At 54.0% G+C, this 27,298-nt stretch overlaps 3 protein-coding genes across 6 annotated transcripts; all 3 read left to right on the forward strand.

Moving 5' to 3' along the window:
• Window positions 1–27: 27 nt before the first annotated feature.
• PPARD (peroxisome proliferator activated receptor delta) lies at window positions 28–18,609 on the forward strand. 4 transcript variants are annotated; one of them, XM_066335847.1, is made up of 8 exons: window positions 28–57; window positions 2,631–2,719; window positions 12,517–12,745; window positions 13,442–13,593; window positions 14,304–14,442; window positions 15,049–15,251; window positions 15,580–16,030; window positions 16,428–18,609. In XM_066335847.1, the coding sequence occupies exons 3-8, from the start codon at window positions 12,616–12,618 to the stop codon at window positions 16,673–16,675; spliced, it is 1,323 nt and encodes a 440-aa protein (XP_066191944.1). In that variant the 5' UTR covers window positions 28–57; window positions 2,631–2,719; window positions 12,517–12,615; the 3' UTR covers window positions 16,676–18,609. The 4 variants fall into 4 exon arrangements, with proteins under 4 accessions (XP_066191944.1, XP_066191946.1, XP_066191945.1 ...); XM_066335849.1 differs by lacking the exons at window positions 28–57; window positions 2,631–2,719 and adding an exon at window positions 3,231–3,734; XM_066335848.1 differs by lacking the exons at window positions 28–57; window positions 2,631–2,719 and adding an exon at window positions 8,212–8,581.
• Window positions 18,610–20,139: 1,530 nt separating this feature from the next.
• On the forward strand, window positions 20,140–22,753 carry LOC136371660 (probable E3 ubiquitin-protein ligase makorin-1). The gene is made up of 8 exons (XM_066335901.1): window positions 20,140–20,262; window positions 20,726–20,845; window positions 20,941–21,230; window positions 21,452–21,561; window positions 21,674–21,900; window positions 22,123–22,233; window positions 22,324–22,447; window positions 22,523–22,753. Exons 1-8 carry the CDS (start codon window positions 20,192–20,194, stop codon window positions 22,673–22,675), a joined length of 1,206 nt encoding a protein of 401 aa, XP_066191998.1. The 5' UTR covers window positions 20,140–20,191; the 3' UTR covers window positions 22,676–22,753.
• Window positions 22,754–23,697: 944 nt separating this feature from the next.
• On the forward strand, window positions 23,698–26,932 carry FANCE (FA complementation group E). The gene is made up of 10 exons (XM_066335535.1): window positions 23,698–23,919; window positions 24,199–24,814; window positions 24,897–24,941; window positions 25,221–25,268; window positions 25,350–25,493; window positions 25,574–25,697; window positions 26,234–26,309; window positions 26,440–26,506; window positions 26,601–26,726; window positions 26,834–26,932. Exons 1-10 carry the CDS (start codon window positions 23,705–23,707, stop codon window positions 26,930–26,932), a joined length of 1,560 nt encoding a protein of 519 aa, XP_066191632.1. The 5' UTR covers window positions 23,698–23,704.
• The last annotated feature ends 366 nt before the right edge of the window (window positions 26,933–27,298 follow it).

A 27,298-nucleotide genomic window follows, 5' to 3' on the forward strand; every position in this document is an offset into this window, starting at 1 on the left:
GGGCCGGGGGTGACGGGGCGGGGGGGGGGCGACGGCACGAGCGGGGCCGCGCGTGAGGTGAGCGGGGCCGGGGGAGTGCGAGGGAAAGGGGACGGGAGGAGTGAGGGGCACGGCATGTGGGGCACGGAGAGTGTGAGGGATAGGAGTGCGAGGGCTGTGAGGGGCTGGGGTGTGAGGGGCTGGGGGTGTGACAGGGTTGGGGCAGGGGATGTGACAGACTGGAGTTGGCGCAAAGGGAATATGGGTGTGAAGAGCTGGGACGTGAGGGGCATCAGTGACTTTAGGCTGTAGCTCCTCTTGGAAAATCGGAGGAGACTGCGGACGGGACATGGCTCACACGGGAGGAGGCTTAGGGGGACAGTGTCCTTGTCTTCTGTGCCAGGGTGGAGTGGTGGAGGGAGAATTGGCCTGAAGACTGAGGATATCAAGCACTCATAGTAGTCTGGGGCTGGAAGGAGGAGAAGCAAGAGGGTCAGGATGGACCTTGAGCAGTGCATCTGGTTAGGGGCTGCTTCAGAAGGAAGGATCTGAGATTCCTTTCTCATCCCTCATCTGCCCATTGCACTCCGTCCTTCCCTGAGATCCCAGATGAAGGATATGCTTGTGGGAAGGAATCAGATGTGCTGTAGGGTCCGGACGATGCCTGTCATGGTACCACAGAGGGCTCTGAGCAGTAAATATCCTATGAATCAGAGTCTCAGGGCTGGTTGCAGTGTTGGTCTCTAAAACAGTGACCTGTGGGTTGAGGCAGCCCATGTCCCATTTCTTGTTTCTGCACTACTCTCCTCTCCTCCTGCCCTCTCCCTGCAAATCCCTTGTTGCCTTCAGCAGACTATCCTCTTGTGTACAGACATGCTCCAGGCTGAGGTGGGAGTTTTCCTGATGACTTGGCATGTGTCAGCCAGGGACAGCAGAGGAAGCATCCAGGTGGGACGTACTGGCAGGTTCCCTCCATGCCCTGCTGAGCTGGTACAAGTGTTGCCTTGTGTGTGGTGTGATGGGCATGCCCTGGCATTTAGCTGTGAGCAGGACAAGGTGAGCTAGGCATTTAGTTTTAATTCTCAGATGTCTGGCAGCAGCAGCAAAACATTCTGGTCTGCAATAAGAGAGAGCTCAGGGTGTGATTTGTGCACTCCCTGCATGTGATTCAGCCTTCATTGACAGTGTCAAGGCTAATGCTGTGTTACTGAATCAGGATGAGCTTTATTGCTGGTGGAGGTTGAGAAAACCACCTCCTGATGTGCCAGTGGGGCTGGAATGACTTTAGTATTGTTCTTTGTCAGAGAGATTAAAGAGAAACTTTGTCAGGATTGTTTAAAAAAGCTATCTTCCGTATTGTGGGAGAGGCGATGAGAAACCTGCTCTGCTGTGAAAGTGAAGCTCCTGAGGGCAGTTTTGTGGCCCCACTGAGGCAGAGGCTGGTGCTGGATCCACACTTGGCCCAGCTCCGGGCTGTCCTCAGCCCCCACCTCTAAACTGGGCAATCACTGCCTTCAAGAGGATGTGGCTTTGACATCACTGATTGAGAAATCCTGATGTGATTGACGCTCCAGTGCAAGGGACTTGGGCTGTATTTTTGGATCTCACACTTGTGTCCTCCTCTGGATATGCCTTGATCCTGTAGGGAAAACCCTCCACACTCAGGCCACTGGGATCCTCAGCTTTTGAGGCAGGAGGTTCATGTTCTTTTTTCATCTCTCCTGGGCAGCTGCAGCTGCCACTGCCGTGTCAGACCTGGAAGGATGTGCTGCACTGGGGCTTCACTCTCAGGGCAGCACTCACAGGTTGCTGCTGAGCTGCCCAGCCTGGTAGGGGCTGGTGATGCTGGTTTGTTGCTGGTTTATTTCTGGTCCTCAGCTGCCTCACAAGTTGTCCCATGTCAAGGGCAGCAATACAAAACAGGGCTTTTCTGTCAGAGTGGGAGGAGCAGCTAAGCCTGGGTAATGTCAAGGAGGGTATGTGGGTGCAAATAGCATCATGTTCACAACATCTTTGTTTAATGTTTTAGTCCAGTTAGTCTGCATAACTGTCTAAAAATAGGACATATTTTCTCTAAGTCCTCTAGTTCAAAGCCTCATAAGCCATTTTTTCCCGGCATAAGTCTCTTCCTTCTTTTTTGAGCCTGAAATTCATACAAGGCAAAGTTATCAGGAAAACCAAGAAGAGTGAATGAACTCTGTTGAATCCTTAAGTTTCAGCCACCCAAGAGGAAGTTCATTAAAGTTGCAGGAACTTTCTGGCAGCCTCTTGAAGGTGAATTAAGCAAGCTGAGTAAACAAGCAGCCTTGTGGCCACCACAGACCTTTTTCTAGCATCAACTTTGGGCATTGTTGTAAGAGCTTGGGGTCATCAGCCTCTGGCTGCAGCTGACTTAAGGCAAAGGTGACATCCATGGTGAGGGGATGGGGCTGTCTCAAAACCCAGGGTTTGCTCTACCTCCTGGTTTTGGGACAGATGCTGCCTGTGACAGTGGCCCCTTGGAGTCACCCTGGCCCAGGGTTTCAGCGTGCGAAAGAGGGAGTGTGTGTTTAAATTTCTGAGCTGCTGCTGGACCCAGCCCAGTGCTCCCAGCGGCATAAATATCTGGCCTTCAGCACAGCCGTGGAAACTTGCTCTCTGTCCTCCTGCAGATTGCTCCAGGTCCTGGCTGTCCGTGCTGACATGGTGACCGAGCGGTGGCTTTCGGCAGCAGGCAGACGGGGACAGCTGCACCACAGAGGTAACCCTTCCCCTTTGCATATGGGCCACCGACCCAGGCACTTAGCAGTGTTTCTAAAAAATAGGGGTAGGGAAGAGCCTGGGAAGAGCAGTTTGCTTCCAGCAAGTTTCCCTTTGTCTGTGAGCTTAAACGTTTAGAAATTTCATTTTAAATTTAAACTCCGTACCTTATTTTTGTTCGGTTTCTGAATATGATCTTCTGGATTACTTTAGGAATACACTGCGAGGACCGTGGTCTAATCCTGTTCTCCTCAGCTGGCTCTTGCTGTCAAAGCACAGTGACATAACATTTCATTATTTCATTGATGTTTATGACTGAAATTGTAGATGGGGGAAGACACACGAGATCCAGGGCTGCACGTGGGTAACCAGTCACCCAACAATCCCACACACGACCCGGCAGTGGTGCCAGTGCTGTCTGTCGGTGTCAGACAAAGCTGAGCAGGTCGTGGCAGAGGCAGGACAGGGGTTTGGAGGAGGTAGTCAGGGGGGTATTTGAGGTGGTCAGCAGGGCTGTGGGCAGGCACTGTCCTGCCTGCAGACCTCTGAAGTGATTCCTGGAATCAGCGGTGCTGAGGCTGTCTGCATGTGGCTGTGGGTGTGTGTTTGCCTCAACACAGGTCTGATGTGTTGAGCTGTTGTGGGTTCTGTGTCAGATTGGTGCAATGGTTACGCCATCTCTGTTCTGGTATTCGAGACACAGACTTCCAAGGATCTTCACAGTGTGTGGAGAGGATTTTATAATGAGCCCCATGAGGCTTTGCTGATCAGAAGAGCATTGTTTTACAGAATTGCTTTCTGGTGTTGATGGGCTCTTTCTTGCATGATGCCATTTGAAAAATACATATTTTTGTACAGTACATCTTGTTGCCCTTTGGGGAATATTTCGTCTGTGGCTGTTGAATTATGAACTGGAAATCTGCAAATGTTCTTGGAGACTGAAGGATTGGCACAACAAGAGACTCTTGGGCTCCTCTGAACAACAGAACCTGACATACAAATGATGTTTTAATTGGGTGAGATGATGTTACAGTGCTTATGCCTGAAAGGTTATTTGCTGTCAGAGCCCAGTCTGGCTTGCCCTGATGATGACATTTTAGATGTTAGGGGTTTTGTGGTTGTGTTATACTGATTCTTTTGCTTAGAGCAGGAACAAACCGATAACCACAGATTCATCGGGCTGTGTTGCTGCTTCTCATCAGGTGCTGCAGAATAATCTCTACTTCTTCCAAAAGTGTCTCTGTTCAGAGATGCACTGCTGCAGTAATTTTGGAGACTCTGGGAAAGGCTGGACAAGCAGAAGTGATTTCCATAGTGAGGACAAGTAAGATTTTTCTGTAGAACTAGTTTTATTTTTTTGTTAATACTCTGAAATGTGCTTGCCTTGGCAGAATGCCTGGGAAGTTACTTTCCCAAAGCAGGGTTTAGAGCGGAATGATTGATGTGCCAGTATGAATCCTTTTGGTCAAGAAGATTGTGAAATGCATCTTCCCCAAAATATATGTTTTGAGATGACGTTCACTGGAGCCTTGCTTGATTGTAGGAAGGGTTCAGAGCAGAACTGACTCAACATGTATCTTAGTTTCATTATGACTTCTTGAAACGCTTTTAATATTCACTGTTTCCGTCATAGTGTCTGGAAAATGTCTGTGTTCTCCAAGGCTTAGCCAAGAGCTTGTGAACATCTGGGATCGTTTTGGTCAGGTCTATTCAGCTTTGCAAAGGGCTCTGAAATGCATGTGTATGTTGGGGTGCTTTCTTGGGGTCTTTACAGACAGTCTCTCCTCAAAGTTTTGAGTTTTGGGGCGTCTGTGGTTTGCAGGGGAATCCTGACCATGGAGGAGGAAGTGGCAGGATGAAAGCACCAACCAGAATCACAAGTGTCTGTTATGGTGCTGGGTCAAGCCAGAACCCATCTCTGGGGCTGGGGCATGGCCACAGCCTGGTAACCTCCGTGTTATCCAAAGCTGTTGCTGCGTTTCCTGATTTGCCCTGGTCTGGGAACTGGAACTTGAGATAACAAGAACCAGAAGCTGTGTGTTCAACCCTTAACAAATATGTGGGTTGGAGAGACAGGGAATGGTTTTGGTGATTTGAAAGGGCAGATGAGTTGATAGGGAAGCATTTTTTTGATGGGCTGTTAAGACAGACTTTACTGTGAAACACATGCCTATCTCATTAGGACAGGCTTTGTCAGGCCTTTCCTGGCAGAGCTTGTTTGAGATGGCTTCAAAATAAGCAATGCTTTGTGCAGTCATCTTGTTGATGGGAACCTAAGCTCAAATCCTTATCCTGCCTGACTTGTTACAAGCATTTTTCAGTGGAACTCTTGATTTCATCAGAATGCAATCTGGAATATTTCTGAAAATGGCCAAATCAGCTTTTCACCTTAAAAATGTTTATATGGGTTCTGCTGGAGATGTTGGCTCTTGAAAGCTGTTAACCCCATGAGGGCTGATGGTCAGAGACACACATCTCTGAAAATATTTGTGGGCTCTCATGTCCGCGGGTAGAACTTGTGTTGTGGAACTTAGGGACATGGGGATCTCTGGAAAAGGGTTGTTGGTGAGCACGAACTGGAGGAGCCTGATGAGCTGCCAGCAGCTGGCTGTGTCAGAAAGCAGTAGCTGTTGGCTGGCTGTGAGCTCTGTGGCTCACCCTGTACCCCCAAGATGCTGCCAAAGGCATGAGGATGTTATGAAAGGTGTGAATACTTTGCTCAAGCATTTTGTTTTCTGGGGGCTGAGGCAGAAATCCAAATGGTCGGAGCACACTGTGATTCTTGGCAGGATCACACTGACACGGTCACTGCTCCTTTCCCTGCTGAAAAGGCAGGGGAATCTCTGTTGTCCAGGCAGCAATTGCTGTGTGAATGTGGCCAAAAATAGTAAGGAAACAACATTCCCATCTAGTTCCCTGAGAGGATGTTGTACTAGTTTGTGTGGAAAAGTGATTCTGGTGTTCTCTGGAGGTTTCCCTAGGGAGATGTGTGCAGTCAGACTGGGACCCCTGTGTTCTCCTGCCCCGTGGCTGAAGGGGAGCTGCAGCAGACACAGCAATCTGCTCCATCCATCTCGCTGCGCATGTTCCTGGCCCTGCTGAATCATCGGCTTGTGCCTGGGCACAAATTGCTCTCTGTCAGCTGCATCCTGGGATCAGAGTGGCGTGGGCTGGTGCCCAGGATATTTTGCTAAAGTCCACAAAACCAAGTAGCACTTTTCTGGGAGTCCAAGTGTAAACATAACAAAACTTACAGGCTGATGGATTTATGTTTTTTCCTGGTTAGTCCATGGGATCTAAAATCTGTTGCTGCAGAGAGGAGGAGGCTTGCTGTTGGTTTTGTGGCCATTTTCCTGCATCTGGGAGCACTGGCAACATAGCAGGAAAACCTAGGGCCCTGTTGGATGTTTGGCTCCAGACAGAAGGTTGCATGCATCTGTGTGATCCTAAGTGACTCATCGGCCCACTGCTGCTTTTCTGCCCCCGTTGCTTTTCTGGGGAGCTGATTGCCCCTTCCAAAGCAGCAGTGGCACTTGCTGGTGTCCCAGTGACCCTGAGACCTTGGGGAAGTCTAAGCTGGTGTGTGCAGCACTGCCAAACTTGGTCTCACTGACCACCAGCAGTGCTCCTGTTCAGAGCCACAGCTTGTTCCAGTCACCACTTTCTTGGAGTTCCATTTCAGTGCTGCTCTGAGTCTGTAACACTCTGTGCCCACTGTGCCTTGGGAAGTAGTGTTGCTGCTTCTGTGAGCTCCTCCCTCCCCAGCCCTGTTCTATAATTACTGATGTTCCTGAAACAGGATCCTTCCACGTGTCCTGCTCAGGTTTGGGAGGACAAGGGGTCCCTAAGCAAAGTGACTGCCTTGGAGTACAGCCAAGAGCACTTGAGCAGTTTGGGAAATCATCATCTTACCGTGGTTCAGTGAATTCTGAGCCTCCAATCTCCTCACCTTTGGGATGCTAAGGAAAGGGGAATATATCCCAGACAGCTCTGGCATGCAAGTGCCAGGTTTGCAGTGTGATCCCAAAGCGTTGCCACAGTTTCACAGCCATCTCTGCTGTGCCCTGGGCTGTGGGGGGATGATCCTCTCTTCTTGCCAGACTTAATGATCTTCTCAAATAGCAGCACTTCTGTGCCATTTCCAGCACTGAGAAGTCCCAGTGGTGTCACCTTTCCAGTACCTGCTTGTTTCCTGGCTGCTGTCCTTGTTCCAGTGGGTCAGGCCCATGTGCCTCTCCTGGCCAGAGGTACTCTGGGCTGTGCTGAGTTGACTGCTAAACACAAATACCAGTCAGCAGTTGGCAGAATGAGAAGCACCAGTTTGCTTCCTGAAAGTCATCCTGGAAATGCCTTCTACAGGAATGTCCAACAGGAGAAGATGGTCACGAGCAGTGCAGGGAACTGATCTGGGGCTGGGCAGGCCAGACCTGAGAGTGTGACTGCAAACACGTGTCAAAATCTGCAATACAGGAATAAACAATGGCACTTGGCACTGATCTATTGCTCTGACTTCCAAAACATGCTGTCTCCATGAGCTAACACAGCCAGGGAGAGTTCAGGAAGGAAGCGCTGCAAAAAACCTTGGTTTGTTTCTTTGTGCTGGGTTTTGGTTTTGGTTGGGTTTTTTATTTATGATCACAGAAATGGAAGTAGAAGACTTGATCAGATTTGCTGCAGGTCATGGAGCAGCGCTTCAAGTAAGAGGTAACAACTGCTCAGCTCTTCCCTGCCTGCCCTGCTGTCAGCCACAGGGCCTGATGAGGGCAGGAAGTCCCTCTATGGGAAGCTGTTGAGGGATGATTTCTCTGTCTTCCCATATCTGCCATCTCAAGATCTTGGAGCACATCTCATGCATGCTTGCAGCTGCTGGAGCCAGGAATGGCTGCAACTCCTGGAGAAGAGCAGCCTGGCAGACCCTGCTTTGCACATGGCTGAGAGTTCAGTGCCCAAAGTCTGCTATTTTTCTGTGTCTGCAATACCTCTTGCACTCTGAACAAAGCCAGCAGCAAGTTCCTTTTGGAGCAAAATGTCATGACCTGGTTTTGGGGGCAGCATCAATCATGGTACAAAAAGAAAAGAATCTGGCAAGTTTTGTAACCTTTTTAATGAGCTAGGGTTGTTTTTTTTTTTTTTCCCCTTCAGTGCCCAGGAAGTGGGTGAGTTAAAACATGCAATAGATGTGTGATTCATTTTGGCAAAGCCAGGCTGCTCAGGGCAGCTGGGGGAATCTCCTGCACCCTGTGTCACAAGTCCCTGAGTAATTAGCAGCAGCTAATGGTCATGGCAGCTCTGGCAGCACCCCTCTGCTTAATGAGCCCAGCACAGGGAAGCATAGGTGGTGCACACCAAAGCAGTCTTGGAGAGAGAATTGCAGGGCTGGACTTTGGGGCATGGTACAGCATCTAAGCAAATGCTTCAAGGGGAAGAATCTGGCCCAGAATGTCCATCCTGGTCAGTGCTGTGTGGGAGGATATGCTGTGCTTTTCTCTCTTCCTTGCTAGCTGTAGTAGTTTATTTTTGTGTGTAGCCTGCCTTGCGGCCAAGACTTTGAGTAAGAGAGGAAACACTCAGCTACTAAGTGCTGCTGAGAGCTCATTGGCTAATATGGGGATATGCTGATCTTCAGGAGCAAACATAAACATGTTTTCAGTGTTCACCTCTGCTGTTTTGTACTCTTAGTTACCTTTCCTGTATTGCAGCATCTGCTTAGCTCTTACTCGGCTTTTATTAGTAGTAGCTGACGTGTAGGGGGAGGAACAGAAACTGGTACTTGGTCAGCAGATCCTGGAAGCAGTGACACTACCTAAGGAAGTCTGCAAAAGGTGGCCAACCAGCAGCAATCACATCTCCTTTATGGATTCAGGTCAGTTTTTGATGGTGGATTAAAAATGTGCTGCCCTATGGAGGGCTGAGTTCTCATCTCACCCCTGCTGTTTCTTTTGGCTGTGAATTTGGTGAAGGCTCTTGTCCAGAGGAATAAACACAACGAGGAACACTCCCATGGTATACTGGTTTCCTTTTGCTGTTCCTTACGACCTCTTTTATAGTACAGTTGTATTGAACAACTGCTTTGAGCAGATCAACTCTGTGACTTGACTCTTGGGAAGTTTGGACCTTTTTTTTTGGTGCTTTGCTTTCCCTGGAAACTCTGAGCTTGGCTCCAGGGTCTATGTACTAATCAGCAGGATTTGCTGCCAGGGGAACTGCCAGGCCACAGGGGCACAAGCTGTTGGGTGATGAACTGGAGGTTTGTATCCTGGTTAGCTCTGGAGAAGTACTACCCTCTTGCAGGGAATCCAGACTGAAGATTTATCTCCTTTTAACTTTTATTCCTGTTTTTTTCCTCTTCTGGTTGTGTCACGTCTCTCTCCCTGCTCCCACTGATGGTTTAGCTTGGCGTAGATGCCAGCTTCTAGGAAAGACAAACCTGTTGCCCAAGCTGTTTGCAGCCAGCAGGCATCAGCCCAAGCCCAGAGCCAGCAAACAAACCCTCCCTGCACCGGCTGCAGAGGAAGCTTCTGGCTCAGCCGGGATTACCAAAGCTCCTTGGAACAGGCACTGAGGCAAGGGCACAGCAATTCACAAGATGCTTGCCCTCTTGCTCATTCCCATCCTGTGGGAAGAGGGAGGAAAACAGCTTTGCTCGGTCCTCTGGATCTGCTTAGGAAGAAATTCACAGTCTCCATCCTTGTTTCCATCAGTGTCCTGTGACAGCTGCTGAATGCAAGAAAGGGGTGGGTGACTGTGGCAGGCAGAAATCTCTACCCATCTTCCTGCAGCTTGAAGCTTGTGTGCTGTGCTCTGGCACAGGACTCAGCCAAGAGGAGGAGACCAGCTTATCCCTTCTCCTGCTCTGGCAGCTTGGCCACTGGATGCGGAGGCACCAAATGGTTGGAGAGGTCCTTTGGCTGCAGGGGTGGAGGCTTTGGCTGTCCTTTGTCATCCCCAGTGCTGTCCCACAAAGATTCTGGGCTGCAGTGCTGGCAGGACAGGTCTCTCCTTGTGCTCAGACAGAGAGTTTGGACAAACCTCTGGAGAGCTGCAGCTTCCCAGGCTCTCCTGTTCCCACTGAAGGGCTTGCAGGGGAACCGAGGGGAGCATGTGAATCCTTGGTGAATCTCCAGTCTCTGCCTGCTGCCTCAGTGCTGTTCCTGGCGCAGGGAAAAGGGCTGAGGTCCCTCTCCTGCTGGGGCCTCTGCCCAGGTGGCTGTCTCTTTGAAGGCATGCACAGACATGGCCATGCCCTGCTCCTTACCCAGGTAGCAGTGACTGCCTTGGCCTTTCATCTGCCAGAGGCAGGAGCTGCAGCCTCCCATGTGAGATCAATCCTTTTTTCCAATCCTGTCCCTCTATCCCAGTCGTTTAGAAAACGGGAAGGATGAGGGAGAGGCAGGTGTGCGAAGAGCTGCAGCAGCTCCCCTCTGCCCAGGCCCCTGAACTCTTGGCCTGCAAGGAGATATACAAACAATACATTCGGAGCCTTCTGGTAAAAGCTTTTCTCTCTCTGGCTCCCCAGCCACTCTTAAAGGGTGGGATTCACATCCATATCCTTTCTGTAATGCCTGTGTGCACGAGTAGCCTTAGCTGGAGGCCTGTGGAGCTGTCTGTCTATGTCTCATCCTCTGCTTTCCCCCTCCTCATACCCATCCGAGACTGACTTCAAGCACAGTTTTAGAGTTGCTTTTTTGAGTTTTGGGGAGTGAACTGCATGCCAAAAACTTGCTGCTGCCTGGGAGCACATGGCCCTGAGTAGAGCCGGCGGATGGAGGACAGCATGTCAGGGATGTGGCCACATTATTCCAACATGTTCCATGAGACATCTGGGGCAAAGCAGAGAGTTCTGTCTGCAGTGAGTTTAAAGCAAGAGGCTTTTGCTGGATGCCATGGACAAAGGGAATCTAATGAGCTGCTCATTAAACTGCTGCAGGATGGATTTTCCACTGTAGACAAGCTTCTCCTGCCACAAGCTTCCCCCACTAACTGCTCTTCCAGGCAAAAGTGTTTCCCTGATGTTTGTGTGATCATTTATATATAACCCTGAAAACGGTGAAGTTCATTACCATCCATCTCCAATGAATAGGTTTTCCTGCCTGTCTGCCATGTCCCACTGCGTGGGATGTGTGAGCAGAGGCCAAGGATAACACAGGCCTTCAATGGTCCCTCAGTGCTCATGTGGAGGCACGGGAAGGGAGCACCCCTCTGCCTGCTCCTGCTGCCAAGGAGCACAGGGCAGCGTGCTCACTGTTGCCACTAATGTACCTCACTTGGAAACAAAGCCACCTGTCCTGCAGTCTGAATTCCTAATGTGGAGGGAAAAAATAAAGCCCCCCTCAGCCACTGGAGACCCAGGCTCTGGTACAGCACCAGCTCCAGGGGTAACTTGTGTCCTAGCTTTGTGACGTGTTTGTGTTCGCCCTCCCACCTGCAGGTTTTGTTCTCTCCCTGAGCTGCTTCTTTGCTCTTTCAGGGAGCTCTGACCTTGATGTCTTTCCAGCAATCTGAGGAGCTGGCTGCAGCTCAGGTTTGAAGTGCCAGGTGTGAGGGTCTGCTGTGGGAGGGCAAACACATCCAGAATCCTGGGTCACTGCTGCCCACCCCCAGCAAGCCCTGAGCTGTGCTGTGGGCTTGGGCATGGGGCACAGACCACCCCAGAGCTTGGGGTTGCCCTTATACAAGGCCCCTGCAAGATCCTGCATTAGTTTAATTTGGATCTGCAAATCGAGGCTTTCTTGGTTGAACCTAGATTTCAGTGACTTTCCTGATGGATATTTCTCCACTTAAAAATAACTCTCTTAAGGAAGTGGATGGAACTTTACATAAGATGGGCTTGAGATATTAATTATTCAGTGAAGAGTCAGTTTAGAAATCAAGATCCAGCATGGTTGGGAGGGAGGTGGGAATGTCTCTGCCATAGCCACGGTACCAGTGCCGCAGCGTTTGGACGGCTGGAGCTTTTTGTGGGCTCTTTGGGATGGAGTAAGGCAAACAAGGAACGGAAGTGTGCGGGGGAGGATGGGGCCGTTCCTCCCACAGGAAACCCAGGATTAAGACACTGGTTGGATTGTGTGGCTGTTGGGATTGCACTGCTGGACCCCGTGGCTGAGCACGGCCCGGCAGCTGCGCAGAGCAACAGCAACACGTTCAGCCCTGCTCTTGGCAGAGGAGCCAAGTGAAAACAAACACAAAGGCTGTAGCTGGCAGCACTCTGATGAGAAGGAGTGCGACTGTAGGGCCAACAGGAAGCCATCAGTCTTGCAGATGGTTTGCACGGGCCAGGGACTTTCAGCCACTGCCTGCTGCTGCACTGAGCCCTGCTCCCCCAGTATCCACCCACGGGCACGGTGTACCTGATCAGCTGCTGCTCCCAGTCCAGGCTCTGCCATGGCTGGGCAGGGACAGAGGGTGAAGCCAGCCCTACTTTGATCCTTCTGGAGGTGTTGGCTCTATCAGACCCTGGCCCTGGCTTTTACCATCACATCCCAGGTTATTGGCAGCTCTGGGGGACATTGTTTAGCATTTCTGCTATGGGACATGTAAGCTGGGGACACCTGGTCCCTGGGTGGCATCTGGGCTGGTTTGTGGTCTGCTGGGCTTTAAAAACAGTTATATGAGCTTTTGCTTCCTTGAGTCCTACAGCTTGTTTATTCCAGAGTGCAGAGAGATCTGGAATGGGCCTTGCTCTGCGTGTCTCACTGGCTGAGGAGCATGCACAGAGCAGGACTGGTGTGGTTGGTGATGCTGCCCTGCTGCTGAGCTGCTCCATGCAGGTACTCAGTGGCCTCTCTCCATGTCCTGCAGGCTAGCAGGAACAGCCTGGTGGGGTCCATCTTGGATAGACGCGGATGATGCCAGAGCTATGACAGGGATTGCAGTCTTGGCACTGAGGGGTGATCAATTATGGAACAACTACAGGAGGAAGTACCTGAGGTCAAGGAAGAGGAAGAGGAAGAGGCAGTGATGGTGGCAAGTGGAGCCTCAGACCCAACTGGAGGACCAGACAGCTCTCTGCCTTCAAGCAGCTACACAGGTGAGTGGAGCCACAGGAACTCCTCCTGTGGAGCATCCAGGCACCCACAGCCCCCAGGCAGCATGCTCAGCTGCAAGGGCAGAGGATCTATCTCTGGATGGAGTTCAGCTGGTTTTAATCTCTACTCTTTGTGAAATAATGCTCCAAGTTATGGAGAGGCATATTTTTTCCTCTGAGGTCACTACACAACCATTAGCAATGGGTTTTGGAGTAGAAATTGAAAGGGCAGGCAGGTAACATTGTGCTTCAGAGCAAGAGGCCTCCCAGGGTGCTTGGGAATGCTTCCTTGGACACTTCTTGAGGTCCTCAGAACAAAATGATTGTAGGAGGTGGGAGAGAAGGTTTGTGGATGCAGAGGAGGCTCCTCCAGAGCCTTTGATGTTCCAGCTGGGATGTCCTGTGCCAGCAGCCAGCCAACCAGGGATTAAAAAATCGGCTGGTTGGGGTTTCATTGCCAGGACGTGAATGCCAGAGGGAAGAAAGGAGCATTGATGTGGAGTCTGAGCTGCTGGGGCATTCTTGGCTCTGTTCATGGCATTTACCTGCAGCCGGTGCCAGATTCCAGATGTGATACCAGGGGCAGGCAGGACAGGGCTGGAAATCCCTCCTCAGTCCCACGGCTGGAGGAGCTGGCCAGGCCAGGAGCCGGGCCTGTGGCTGTGACATGGAAGGACATGTCCTTGTGTGTGTTTGCAGACCTGTCACAGAGCTCCTCTCCCTCGCTGTCGGACCAGCTGCAGCTGGGCTGCGAGGAGGCGGCGCTGGGAGCGCTGAACGTGGAGTGCAGGGTCTGCGGAGACAAAGCCTCGGGCTTCCACTACGGCGTGCACGCCTGTGAGGGCTGCAAGGTGAGTCCCAGGGACAGCTGGGGTCAGCAGCACCAGGCAGGGGTTAGATCCCAGGGACTGGGCTGCCTCCTCACACAAGCAGATTTGCAGCAAAACAGAGATTTGGGATTGATTGTAAAAAAAACTCGACCTGTCCAGAATGGGGCAAGTATAGGCAGGCAGCAAGTGCTGCCTTGGGAAGGGGGCTGAGATGAGTATGGCCCAAACCTTGCCTTGTCATGCTTTGTTGTGTAAGGCAAATCCATCTTTCACCACAGGGACCCTGAGTTTGCTTTTAAAAATAGTTTCTGTGCTGCAGATCAGCAGTGAGCTGTGTATTTATCTCCCTGGGATCACTGGCTGCAGCTTGGATGCTCATCTGGAATTCTTTCCCCTGCAGCAGATCCAGCAGGGTGGTGTTAGCAGCCCAGGTCCTGCCAAACATTCCTGCAGGCTGGGGTCAGCCCATGGCTTGTTCCTCCATCCCTCTCTGTGGGCTGCTGGCACAGTCACAGAACCAGGCATGAGGTGCCCAACACTTCTTCCTCTGCAGCCCCTTTCTGCCACCACATGACCTCTCCTTGGGATAAGAGACTCTGCTTGCATCAGAGAGACCCAGGAGTCCCCCTCCTCACCCCCCTGAACCTCCCTGAAGCTCGTGGGGATAACAAACCAGCCTAGTCCCAAACCACAGGCACTGCTGCTCCATGTTCCCCCACTCCTGCCTGCAGGGTTTCTTCCGCCGGACGATCCGCATGAAGCTGGAGTACGAGAAGTGTGAGAGGAGCTGCAAGATTCAGAAGAAGAACCGAAACAAGTGCCAGTACTGCCGCTTCCAGAAATGCCTCTCGCTGGGCATGTCACACAATGGTGAGTGTCACTGCTGCCCACAGGCCTTCCCAGCTGGGTGACACAGGGCCAGCTGCCCTCCTGTGAGGGCTGCCCATGGCCTGCTGTGCTTTAGACCATGGCTCTTTTTGCTAGGGGATCATTCAAACCCAGTGCTTCAAGCATTTGACTTCTCTTCCCCTTTTTCTTTACGAGAAGGGGCTGTTCATTCCCACCATGCAGTACAGCTGCTGGCTCATGGCTGTCCCTTATGGACTGGTACAGAGGGAACTGGACACACAAATTGTTCTTCTGTGCTGGGACTTTCTGACTTCAGGTGTAAGAATGTCAGACCTAGACAAACAAACACTTTGGAAAGTGGGGTTTGTGCAAGAGCCCAGAGGAATGGGATGGGAGTCCACTGTGAGGAAGCAGCAGTGGCTGGTTCATGAAGGTGTTAATCTGGAGAAGCTGCAGCCTTGAAGAAGCATTGTGTTGTGTAGCTGCAGGTGTTCTCCAGCAGACCTGTCTGTCTGCAGTGGCAGAACAAACTGTTCTCCAGCAGACCTGTCTGTCTGCAGTGGCTGCCTCTCTGGATGCATCTCCTGGGGTCCCCCTGCTGTCCTGACTCCCAGTTTTGCCCCCCAGCAATCCGCTTCGGGCGCATGCCAGAGGCAGAGAAGAGGAAGCTGGTGGCAGGGCTGACAGCAAGCGAGATTGGCTGCCAGAACCCCCAGGTGGCTGACCTGAAAGCTTTCTCCAAGCACATCTACAATGCCTACCTGAAGAATTTCAACATGACCAAAAAGAAGGCAAGAGGTATCCTGACTGGGAAGGCCAGCAGCACTCCAGTAAGTTCCCTCCCAGGGCAGGTGGGGTTGGCCATGGCCAGCATGGGGGACTGTTCTCTGGGAGATGCTGCACATCTCTCTGTGGCTGTAGCTGTTCCACATGCACCATTCCCACCTGCAGCCAGGTGGGCTCTTCATGTCCTGCCCTTTGCTGGGAAAAAGCCTGTTGCCCTGCACAGTTGTGCTGTGGTGGGTGGGTGCAGATTGCCTGGGTACTGTCAGCCCCAGAGGCAGGGCACAGGGACAGGCAGACAAACATGACTGTCCTGGGCAGAGCTGGCACCTCTCCCCCACCAGCAGACTCCTAACTTGCTTCTTGTTCAAGCAGCCTTTTGTGATCCATGACATGGACACGCTGTGGCAGGCAGAGAAGGGGCTGGTGTGGAAGCAGCTGGTGAACGGCATCCCGCCCTACAAGGAGATCGGGGTGCACGTCTTCTACCGCTGCCAGTGCACCACGGTGGAGACTGTGCGGGAGCTCACCGAGTTCGCCAAGAGCATCCCCAGCTTCATAGGCCTCTACCTGAACGACCAAGTGACTCTGCTCAAGTACGGGGTGCACGAGGCCATCTTTGCCATGCTGGCCTCCATCATGAACAAGGACGGGCTGCTGGTGGCCAACGGGAACGGCTTCGTGACCCGCGAGTTCCTGCGCAGCCTGCGCAAGCCCTTCAATGAGATCATGGAGCCCAAATTTGAGTTTGCTGTGAAGTTCAACGCGCTGGAGCTGGATGACAGTGACCTGTCCCTGTTTGTGGCTGCCATCATCCTGTGCGGAGGTGAGCGGGTGCCGTCGGCCGTGCCAGGGGCAGGAAGAGTCCTCCCTACTTAGAGGTGGTTCAGAGGGGACTTAGGGGAGCTGAGCTGCAGCTGGGCTTGAGGTCAGCCAGGGATGTCTCAGGGGCATGAGAGAAGAACTGAACACTTCCAAAACCAAAGCTTCTCTGTGGCGGTGATGCCTGACAAGCTTGGACCAACAGCAAGGAATGTAGAAGTGGCATCTCCTCACGTGCTGCTGTGAGATACATTGTCAAAAGGCATGCTTCTCCCCTTTCTAGCTGATGAGGTTGAAGTCACGGTGGGTGGGTTACAGTCCCTGGCTCCCTTTCCCCAGGAGCAGCATGTACTTTGGAGAGCTGCATCATGACCCTGCAGCTACCTGCTTCCTCCCCACAGACCGCCCTGGCCTGATGAACGTGAAGCAGGTGGAGGAGATCCAAGACAACATCCTACGAGCCCTGGAGTTCCATCTGCAGTCCAACCACCCAGATGCCCAGTACCTCTTCCCCAAGCTGCTGCAGAAGATGGCTGACCTGCGACAGCTGGTGACAGAGCACGCCCAGCTGGTGCAGAAGATCAAGAAGACAGAGACAGAGACTTCTCTGCACCCACTTCTGCAGGAGATCTACAAGGACATGTACTAAGGACCTGTTATTTATGAGAATGAAGCCATGGATTCCCATCAAGACTCTTTGTACAGAAACAAAGAAAACCCTTCCCAGTGTCTTCCATTTCTCCTACTGGAAACTCTTTTCTCTGTGACCCTGACATACGGTACATAGGGCAAGATGCCGTCGGGATTTGCAGCCGCCTCCTGCTCGGCCAGGGCTTCCTTAACACACACTAACAAATCTACAAAGCTGCTGTTCCCATTCCTATGGCCCAGCTCTGGCTGCTTCTGGAGCAAAGCAGCCACCGAGTTTACATGGCTCAGGCAGTGAGGTCACTGTGGCACCTCAGGTCCCCAGGGTGGGGAGCTCTGTCCTTAGGAGGGCCAAGGGGGTGCAGGGGCCAGCAGGGCCGACAGCAGCACTCACAGTGTGTCTGTATTCTCTTGTTCATTTGCACTCTGAAGACGTGGTCCTGAGCCGTGAAGTCTGGGACAGTGTGATGAAAGGATGTTTCTGTCTTTCCCAAAGAAAAGCTCTGGAGTATTTGAACATGGGTAGGGCTGTCCCAGCGGAGACCCTCAGCTGCAGCCCCCCTTGTGCTCTGCAGTGTGTTCCTGTCTCCCAGCAGGACTGTGAGCTCTGCATTCCCAGGTGCTGTGTAGGAGCCTTTGCTCCTGGCACCCTCATTCCATAGGGAATGTGTCCCATGGCACCTCACTATGAGAGAGGCTGGGATGGGGAAGTAGGAGGGAAAGGATTTGAGTCCTTAAAATTCACCTTCACAGCAGAGGCACAGAATCTGTGGCTTCCACAGGCAGTCCTGCACAGATGTGAGTTACAAAAAAGATGTGTGGAGGGTCAGGGGCCTTGAGCTGGTCAGGGTTTGGTGTCCTGCCTCAGTTTCCCCTCTGTGAAAGAGACCTGGATTGTCACATGCTGTCTGCTCGGAGCAGGAGCATGAGGATCTGTTAGTGCATTGGCTGCAGAGAGATTTGCAGCTGTAAATGCCAAGGATTTATAAACAGGGAGGGGGGTGGTGGTTGGGATGCTCACAATGGGCAGGAGCTTCCCAATGAGTGTGGCTCTGTCAGGGAAGCTGCCAGTCCTCCTCTGCCACTGTTCCCGAGAGTGGGAACAGCTCCAGGCTTAGGAGCCTGCCTGAACCCAAGCACCATTCTGGGACTTTACCTCACAACTTCTCACAGCTGTAGTGAAACACCACGGTGCTGCCTGGACCAGGCCAGGCCCCTGGTGTGGGGGCTGTGTCACTTGGGCTTCAGGCACGGGGAGGATGGACCTGGGAAGGGCTCAGTTTCCTTTTCAGCATAACGGTGTCTCACCTAAGAAGCAACACTTCGCTGTCTGCAGCTCACAGTCCCCTGTGTCCTGAGCAGCCTTATTAAAATACTGATATTCCCTAGGAGGGGTTGTGGGAGCAAATTATTTGGTTTTATTTTACTTTCCTCCTCTTCAGGGTAGCAGATTTCCCTGGTGCAATAATTCCTTTAAAACCCAAAGGGGAAGAGCACTGGGCTTTCCCTCCCCATCACAGGGCTGGCTGGTCCCAAACCTCCCCCTGCTGCCACACTCCACTCCTTTTGCCGTGCCTCAGTTTCCCTGCCCAGCCCTCCCCTCCCTACCTCGCAGGGGTGTTGGGAATTACCGTTTCTGAAGCACTTTGAAGCCCTCTGGGGGAAGGCACTGGAGACGTGCGTGTGCTGGTCGGAGCCCGGGGGATTTGTCCCTCCCAAAAAACCCCGGTGGTGTCCCCACCCCGGCCGCAATGCAGTACTCGTGCCCATCACCTGGGAAACTTTTTGCTCTTCCTTCCTCGACAGTATAACAACCCTCAAACTGAAATGTATATTTTTGCTAGAAGTACAAACCTCCAAGTGTTTTTAATAATATAAATAGTGTCCACAAACTGACTTGACTTTAAATAAATCTGAACTAAATATTTAAGAAACTTTTAGCGTCCAGCCTGTCTTTGTGGGATTTCTCTCAGCACCTGGTGGTGGGCTGGCCGTGGGAGGATTTCCAGCAGAGGCGATGGGATTTGCTGTGATTTCCAGGGATTTGATTCCTGGGGCTCTGCAATTCCCAGATCTCGTACCTGCTGTGGTTTTCTCGCCTGCAAACCCAAAGCAGCAGAAAGAGCCAGTCCTGAGCAGGATCCCAGCCTCAGAGTTGGGTGCTTCCTGCCCCAAACGCTGTGGGCGGAGCTGGAAATGAGGTGAAAACACCCCGAGAAGGAGAACAATGAGCTCCAGGGCGCTGCCCGTGGCTGTGGCGAAACACCTAAGTGTTATAAATGATGTCAAACAACTCGGTCTATTGAGTTAGCAACAATTTGATAGAAATGAATAAAATTTATTAAATATATTCAAGTACATATATTTGGCAGTAATTAATTAAGTACGATTAAGGTTTGGATAAAGCATAAGCAAAACCGACCGGGATACAGGGAGGGCTTCTCACCGTACCTCACGTACAAAACAGATCAATTCAAACTAAACATATACTATATGCTAATACATATTAATCCATGTTTCCCATAAATTCCCTCCTAGTTCCAGTTCTAAAACCTATATCACTTATATTTCATGGTGCATGCTTCACTTGTTACCGGGGGTCTTCTGTCTTCTTTTGGTGGTCTTTGATGAAGGCTCACACTGTTTTCCTCTGGATAACCTTACAGGTTGCACGTGCATATTAAGCGTTGTGTTATGTAAGTTAGCTTTATGTTCCAAAAATAAATTAGCCTTGCATTTCATAGATAAAACCATACCTTCACATCTTACACTTGAAACCATCCCAGCTTTGTGCATCCCAAGGTCAATTCTGTCTTGAGACATTGCTTATCTCAAAACTACACCCTGTATCCTATTTTCACATGTAACATCTGCAAAGGGGCCCATCTGATTTATAACTCCTTATTTCCTTTATTGCTTTATAACGGTAATTTTCTAAATACTCACAGTTTAGTTAGCACGAATCATTTCCATTTATCACATGAGAATTTGCAAGGAGGGGCTGGAGACCCTCCCAGGCTCCCTTGAGTGCCCTGGGGGAAGCTGTTCCATTGCTCCCTGCCTCTCCCATGCACTTGGTGGGCAGGGGACCCAGGGGACCTTCCTGGGGTCCTTGTGGTTACTCCAACATGTAGCAATACATCACCCAGCCGTTCACTCCCTTCCTTCCCAGTGCGGTGGGGGAGAGAACGGGGAAAGAAGTGAAAATTCACAGGCTGACTTAAAGACACTTAAACTGAACTGAAAAGGAAGGAAATAGTCATGATAAATGAATTAGAATATACATAATTTCGGACTGCACGCTAGAGTGGTGCCCCCGTCCAGGCTCCTCACCGCGGGAGCTGCAAAGTCCTTGACTCGGTGTAAACTGTGCTCATCAGCCGGCTGCTATCAACTAGCCCGAACGTGTCCCCCGCCCGAAACACGTGTTTCCGGCCACTTGGGCCGGTCCCGGGACTCCCTGAGGTCATAAATAGCCGTGGGAGGTGGCACAGTCCTGTTTGCTGCTGGGGAAGAGATGGAGTCAGGTTCAACGGTGGCATCTGCGCCGATAAGGGCCGAGGCAAGCCGTGTGAGACCCCTGTGCAGGTAAAAGCTTGAGGATGGGGTGGCTTGGAGCAGCTTTTGGGAAAGATGGGCTGGAGATGGGCTCTGGGGGTCGGGAGTGGATTGGGATGGCTTTGATCCACCTTCCCCATTTCCCCTCCGGAGCTGCGGGTCGGCGGCAGCGCTCCAGCCAGGCACTTTGCTTTCTGCCAGCCCCAAGCCGAGGGCTCCTGCTCTTCTCCCTGCCCCAGCCCTCGGTACCCCTGCACCCCGGTCCCCAGGAGAGCCCCCAGACAGTCCCTGTCCTTTGCTTTGCAGTTAACCAGGAGATTAGGCTGGATGGGGCTGGGAGGACCCTGGATCCCCCCGGCTCTGCCCTTGGTAAGGGCTCCTGAGCCGGGGGAGCTTCCAAAATATGTCCCACCCAAACAAAGTTGGTAGCGGGGTACCAGGGCAGGGCTGGAGCAGGGTCTGATCCCAGCCACGTGGCTCCTCTGGCTGACAGGAATTTTGCCCGTGGATCCTGTCGGTGGGGCCAGAGGTGCCGCTTCTCACACGACAGAAAATCAGCCCAGGTCTGCAGGTACTTCCAGCGTGGGGTTTGCCGTTATGGAGAGCACTGCCGGTAGGTGGATGTGGTGCCGTGAGGGTGGGCTGGGAGCCTAGAGGGGTCATGCTGGACTGATGGGAACCTCTGTCTTTGTCGCTGGGCTCCTCCAGCTACCAGCACATCCAGGAGGAGCCAGCACCAGTAGGGACCCAATGTGATGTGATGCCTCACCACCACCGGGACCAGGAGCCTGGCACTGAGCCCACAGCCATGGACCAGGACCAGGGGGGAGCCCAGGGCACCTCGGTCCACCCTGCCAGCAGCATGACATGTGTGACCATCCCATTCCTCAAACTGGTGGTAGAAGAGGAAGACAAGAAGAACATCCCACCGGTTGATAATGTCCCCTGTGGGGCCATCAGGGGAGAATTTGTCCCCACAAGAGCTCAGGATGCCTCAGGTAGGTGCAAGCCTGCCCAGGGGACTGGTGGGGTGAAGACACTGGGGTGGTTATGGTGAAGTAGCCTGTGCATGGTTTTGCCTATGACCCAAGCCTGGGTCAGGCTGGCACTGTGGAGAGCTCTCCAGTGAGTGTGGGGACTGTCACTGCTGAAGCTGCATGCTCTGAGCAGCCTGCCCAGCTCTCTGAGCTTTTCCCCTCTAAGAACTCTCCTCCTGCAGGCTTCCAGCTCCAGGACTGTGACTCTGCTCCAGCGCCAGCACTGGATCCACACTCCTCTGATCCCAGTAAGGCAGTTACAGAGACAGCGACACAGACTGACCCTGCAGAGGTGAGTTTGGGGTCTCCTGCAGCCGGGCACTCCCTGTCACGCTGTGGTGTTCCTCGAGGCCAGGCTAGTGACAGAACCAAGGCATTTTCATGCTGTGCTGCTCTGCTTGCAGGTCCCTGCAGAGCCGGGTGCCGTGGCAGCCCTGGTGACCAGCAGCTCTCTGTCACTGAGAGCGCAGAGCGAGGCCGTGGTGTGTGGCATCTGCATGGACAGGGTGTACGAGAAGGCGCTGCCCAAGGAGCGGCTCTTTGGGATCCTCCCCAACTGCAGCCACGCGTACTGCGTGGGCTGCATCCGCAAGTGGCGCCGCAGCCGCGACTTCCAGAGGGCCGTCATAAAGTGAGTGGGGATGGGGAGGTGGCGGTGTGGTCAACATTCCCCCTTTTGTGCCCTGAAGTTCTTCCTGGGGTCTGGTGGTGTGGATTTGGGGTTGGCATGACTTTCCTTTGGGAATGGGTGCTGGATGAGGCCAGGGCAGCAGAACCGCCCAGTGTGGGTGCTGAGCCCATGCTCCCTGCTTCCTTTTTTGGACACCCAACTGCACCCATCACCCTCATCCAGGGCCTGCCCAGAGTGCCGGATCACCTCCAATTACTACATCCCCCACAAATACTGGATCTCGGATGTGGGTGAGAAGGAGAAGCTCATCAAAACCTTCAAGGCACGGGCAGGGTGAGTTCGTGGCACTGCTGCGGGTGGCGAGGCTGTGGGCTCTGTGCTGCTCTGGGAGCTACACTCACAACTGTGTTTGGAATCCCACAGGAAAATCAGGTGCAAATTCTTCATCCATGGCCACTGCCCTTTCAGATCAGAGTGCATCTACCTGCATGAGCTGCCTGCCCAGCAGCTGCGGCGGCGCGGACGGCAGCGGCCGAGGATGCCCGCTGTAAGTGGGGTGACATATCCCGGAGCTGGGCTGGCCGCTTGGAGGCTGTGGCTCATCCTCCCTCCTCTCCTGCAGGTGTTCATCCCTTCTTCCTCAGAGAGCTCTGATGAGGAGGATGAAGAGCTCGAGTTGGCTCGTAGCCTGGCCAGGCTGCGGGCAGAATTTCCCTGCCGACCTTCTGGCTACGATATCCTCGACATGCTTCTTGACTTCTTCGATTCCGACTGAGCCGTGGGGGTCACGCTGGGACTGGGTGCTGCTGGTGGCTGGGACGCGTCTGCGGCGGTGTCTTTTGACTCGTGCCATTGTTTTGGGATGGAGGGGTTGGGTGGGATGGGGAAGCAGTCTGGCTGGCATTTATCTGCGCACTGGAGGAGACTCAGGGCACAGCCCACGTGCTCTTGCTGTCGCCCACTCGGTGCCCACCCAGCTCAGGGGTGGGCTGAGTGCTGGGAGGCAGTGGGGGGGTCTGACATCCACGGGACGGGCAGCAGGGGGACACTGTTTTAAACTCTTTTTAGCCAAATCCGGGAATAACGAAATAAAACGGGTCGTGTAACGCCACGCTTCCGGCCACCTGTGATCTGTGGGATCCACGCTCGGGGGGGAAAGGCGGCGTTTGGGTTGGAATTTTAGGCGTGTTTGCATAATGAGCTCGTTCGCGCGCGGTCGATTTGCGTTTCCCGGGGGCGGGGCCGGAAGCGGCGCCTTGGGGACAGCGACAGAGCGCGGCGGGGACGGGTGACACGCGTGAGTGTGCGGGGTGACACCTGTGTGTGCTATGACACCCGTGAGTGTGCTTGGGGCTGGGGGTACCCATCCCGGGAGGTCAGCGGGGCGGAGCTGGGGCTGCGGAGGCTGCCGGCCCGGGGGTGTTGGAGGGCACGGAGGGGCTCCCGCATCCTCGGCTGCGGAGGGCGGGTAAAGGCCGCCCCGAAGTTGATGTCGCTCCGTGCCGAGCATGGCCTGGCCGGTCGTGATCGTCCCGTGCCTCCCGAGTGGGACCCGTGTCCGGTTCTCGCCGGTGTCACCCGTGTCCGGCTGTCCCCTGTGTGCGTGGCCCGTGTCCAGCTGTGTCCTATGTCCTGATATGCCTTATGTCCGGCTCTCTCTGCGTGTGTGACCGTGTCCGGCTGTGCCCAGTGTGTGTGCCCCGTGTCCGGCTGTCCCCCATATGTGTGACCATGTCCGGCTGTCCCCTTTCTGTGTGACTGTGTCCCCGTGTCTCGCAGGCGGCTGTGCAGCCCCAGCACAGCGATGGAGCCGCGGTGGCTGCAGACGTGTCCCCGGCCGTGTCGCCTGCTGCTCCACGCTCTGTCCTCGGGTCCCTCGGGGGTCACGGCCGCGCTGCGGCTGCTGCAGCGGGACCAGCCCCGCGACAGCCCGGGACAGGCGTTCCCCTGGCAGGCTCTCACCGCAGCCCTGTGCGCCGAGGAGCCCTCGCTGGAGGGGCCCAAGGACACCCTGGCTGTGTGAGTGGGACACGTTTCTAAAACTCGGTGTTTAGCGGGAGTTTGGGGTGTCAGGTGCACAATTTGGGGGAGCACATCAGTTTCCCCCGGTGCAGCAGTCCAGACATAAAGTTGAGATCATAGTCGCGAGCCAGTGGTGTCCCAGCTTGTGTCTGCAAAAGCTGGTGGAGGCATTAGGTGCCTCCTCTTGCTCCCTGGTGCTGTGGGACTGTGCTCCAGGAGGCAGGATGGTGGCAGGACAGAGGGATTTGCTCTGACCGGTCACCTCTCCTTTTCCAGCAAGCCACGGCTGCTGCTGCTGCCCGTTTTGTGCCAGAGAAACTTCTTCTCCCTGCTCCTCGTGGTGCAGGATGCAGTGCCGGGGGACTGCCTTGAGCAGCTGCTCCAGGCCTTGGAGCAACATTCCCAAGTGGATCCCTGGGTGCAGACACTGGGGGCTCTGCTCCGGCAGGGACCAAGGGCACAGGAGGGCTCCCCACAGCCCACGGTCCTGTCTTCCACGTGCCAACAGCAGCTTAGGGGCCTGTGCCAGAAAATTGCCCAGAAGAAACCAGAGGAGCAAAGAAAATTGAACTGGTGGTTCAGCAAGGAGCCTGGTGCCCCTGACTCTCAAGATGGGAAGCGCAAGAAAGTGTCAGAGGAAAGCCTGGAGTTGGACAGTGGCAGAGAAGGGAAGAGGTTGCTACTGGAGGAGGTGTCATTTGAGCCCCTGGAGCCCCAGGAGTGTGGAGATGTGGTAGGGGTGGAAGAAAATGTGCCCAAGGAGCCTTCAGGGGACACACCTGCTCAGAGCACAGATAAGGCTGCTCCAGACAGCTCCCAGCAGGAGGCAGCTGAGGAGCTCAGGAAGATTTCCCAGACAGAGCTGGCAGCTGAGGTCCAGTCCTTTGTCCAGGTACCGTGTAGGGTTTGCAGACTCCTTCCAGCCAGTGAGCCTTTACAGCCTGATTCCCATTCCTTCATCTCATTTTCCTCAGATGCATGGACAGAGGCTGAAAATGCTGCTGCTGCAGGAGTCCAGTGTAAGTGGTTGCTTTTCTCTCTCTCCTGCAGCTGATGCTCTAAACAGGCTCATGCCAGGGCCTCAGAAGGGGTGGGAAAGGAGGTGGATTTCATGGGGCCAACTGGATAAAAAGCCCTGTTAGCACTTCCTCGGGGCTTGGGATACTGACACCTTGCACCTTGCAGGTGTGGGGGCTGTCTGTGTGCTCAGCCACGGGGGGAAGGGAGAAGCCCTGGAGCTGTATTTTGTGGGTTGGTTTATTTGATGCATTACTCAGGACTCTGGTGTTTCCCTCCAGCACACCCCATCCGAGCTGAGCATCCTGAACAACTGCTCCCCCGGCCAGGTGAGCCCCAGCATCCCTGCTGCAGCTGCTGCAGGGGGCCTGCTGCTGTCCCTGACGTTCCATCCCCTCTGCCATCCCCAGCTCGAGGGGCTGTGCTCCTTCCTCCAGCTCTCCACGTGCCCAGAGCCCTTCCTGGTGCGTTTCTGCAGCTGGCTGCTGGCTCTGACCCCCGACCTCAGCTACACCAGCGCAGCCATCCTGGCAGAGCAGCTCTTCCTCAGGCGAGTACGTGCCAGGGCAGCAGAGCTTTCCTGCTCCTCATTTCCCTCTCCACTGTCCCCACCTCCTGCCTTTTCTGTCCCCAGGTGCTGTCCCTCACTCAGCCGCCTTCCCGACACCTCATGGCTGCCCTCACTTCGTTTTGCTCCAAGTATTCCCGTCCCTTCTGCCGTGTGCTGGTGGCTGCGGTGCTGCAGGAGCCAGGGGAAGGTGTGGTGGGCTGCTGGGAGGTGTGGCTGCTTCTGGGAGCTGCAGTGTTGTCTCCTGGGAGGCATTTGAGGTGCTAGAAACTTTGGAGGAGTGGGGCTGGTTTTTTCTGGGCAGGTAAACACGTGGAGGTTGGGATAGGAGATGGGATAACGGATGCCTGAGATGGAGTGGGAGGGTTGGCTAGTCTGGCTTCCAGCTTAATTTTTCTCAAAGGACAGTTCCCATACCTCCATGGTTGGAGGGCCCCTGACAGCTCCTAATGCTCAGGCCAGAGCTGCCCCAGGGTGGCTGTCCTGGCATGAGGAGAGGGTGAAGCCCTGCCACAGTACATCCCATTTTCCCAGAGACTGGTGCTGTTTAAACCCTTGCAGCTGGGCAAAGGAAGCAGCATTATCCTGAGCAGAAGGGTGCACTGCACAGTTTCTGCCTGTCCTGACTGTGACATACTCCTGTGAAGGAGTGCCAGGAAGGGCCAGGCACATCCCCATGGATTTGGCAGCCTCTGGAGGCTCTCCCCTGCTGCTTTGCCCCTGCAGGTGCTGAGCAGACCAAGCTGATGTGTGAGCTCGTGGAGGAGTGCCTGGAGCCACACTCTGTGCAGCTGGTGCTGAGGTGAGGGGTGACAGAGCTGACAGCTCTGCTTTGGCCTCACATCTACCTGGATGGGTCCAGCTGGCTCCTGCCATTTGGGAACACCAGCAGGGCTGTGGAGCAGCACCTTTCCTCCTCACTGTCCTTCCAGCCAAATCTTGGAGGTGCCTTTGTCTGAGAAACTCCTGCCAGTACTGCAGGCCGTGCTGGGGCGGCAGGTGAGGGCCCACCTTGTCCCACAGGTTTCCTTGATGCCTCCAGCAGTACTGGAGCAAGGACCCCCTTTCCTACCTGCCCCTGGGTCTTTTCCAGGAGGTGCTGCCCCCGGAGCTCTTGGATCTCCTGGTCCTGACTCTGTGCCAGCAGGCTCCAGCCTTCTCCACCTCCCTCAGCTTCGCCAAGCTGGTGACAGCCGTGCTCACGGTGTACCAGAGCCAGGTGAGCCAGGCCAGGCTCAGCTCCTGCAGCTCCTGGGACCCAGCCCAGAGCTCTCAGGTGGGCTCCTGGCAGGGCAGTGCCCTGAGCTCGTGCTGCCTCCGTGCCAGGTCACCCCAGCTCACCGGAGCAGTCTGGCTGCTGTCCTGGACCGGAGCAACGCGGCGCTGAAGAAATCTCTGCAGGCTGTGCTGGAAGGGGCCAGGTGAGGTGGGGACAGTGTCCCTGTCATGGGGGATGGCAGGCTGGGCCGTCCCAGGGGTGAGGAACCCTGGGCTCTGCACCCTGGGCCTCCCCAGGGGTGTGGAAGCAGGAGGTGTCACACCTGCTGTGCCAGAGCTGTGCAGGAGTGTGTATGGCATCGCCTTCCCTCTTCTGGAGTTTTGTCTTCTTCTCAGGTGACCACCAAAAGGAATTGTGAGGTGACAGCTTCCTTGTGTGGAGGACACCCATTGCACAGCAGCAGCCACCCCTCACTGGGTTCCTGTGGTGAGGTGGGACTCTGCAGGTGACCTCTGCTCCCCACAGAGTGCCCAGGTCCTCCAGCAGCACCTGGTGTGAGGAGGCTCTTCCTG

Source organism: Sylvia atricapilla, chromosome 25 (assembly GCF_009819655.1).
Source record: "Sylvia atricapilla isolate bSylAtr1 chromosome 25, bSylAtr1.pri, whole genome shotgun sequence".
In the NCBI taxonomy this organism is placed as follows: domain Eukaryota; kingdom Metazoa; phylum Chordata; class Aves; order Passeriformes; family Sylviidae; genus Sylvia; species Sylvia atricapilla.

What these genes read in the sequence shown, in the direction of transcription:
- PPARD (XM_066335847.1), top strand. Translation starts at nt 12,616, where the DNA reads ATGGAACAACTACAGGAGGAAGTACCTGAGGTCAAGGAAGAGGAAGAG. An exon ending in ACGCCTGTGAGGGCTGCAAG is followed by an intron (nt 13,594 to 14,303) that starts GTGAGTCCCAGG and finishes TCCTGCCTGCAG; the next exon opens with GGTTTCTTCCGCCGGACGAT. An exon ending in TGCCATCATCCTGTGCGGAG is followed by an intron (nt 16,031 to 16,427) that starts GTGAGCGGGTGC and finishes TCCTCCCCACAG; the next exon opens with ACCGCCCTGGCCTGATGAAC.
- LOC136371660 (XM_066335901.1), top strand. Translation starts at nt 20,192, where the DNA reads ATGGAGTCAGGTTCAACGGTGGCATCTGCGCCGATAAGGGCCGAGGCA. An exon ending in AAGAGCTCAGGATGCCTCAG is followed by an intron (nt 21,231 to 21,451) that starts GTAGGTGCAAGC and finishes CTCCTCCTGCAG; the next exon opens with GCTTCCAGCTCCAGGACTGT. An exon ending in TTCCAGAGGGCCGTCATAAA is followed by an intron (nt 21,901 to 22,122) that starts GTGAGTGGGGAT and finishes ACCCTCATCCAG; the next exon opens with GGCCTGCCCAGAGTGCCGGA.
- FANCE (XM_066335535.1), top strand. Translation starts at nt 23,705, where the DNA reads ATGGAGCCGCGGTGGCTGCAGACGTGTCCCCGGCCGTGTCGCCTGCTG. An exon ending in CCCAAGGACACCCTGGCTGT is followed by an intron (nt 23,920 to 24,198) that starts GTGAGTGGGACA and finishes CTCCTTTTCCAG; the next exon opens with CAAGCCACGGCTGCTGCTGC. An exon ending in TCACGGTGTACCAGAGCCAG is followed by an intron (nt 26,727 to 26,833) that starts GTGAGCCAGGCC and finishes CCTCCGTGCCAG; the next exon opens with GTCACCCCAGCTCACCGGAG.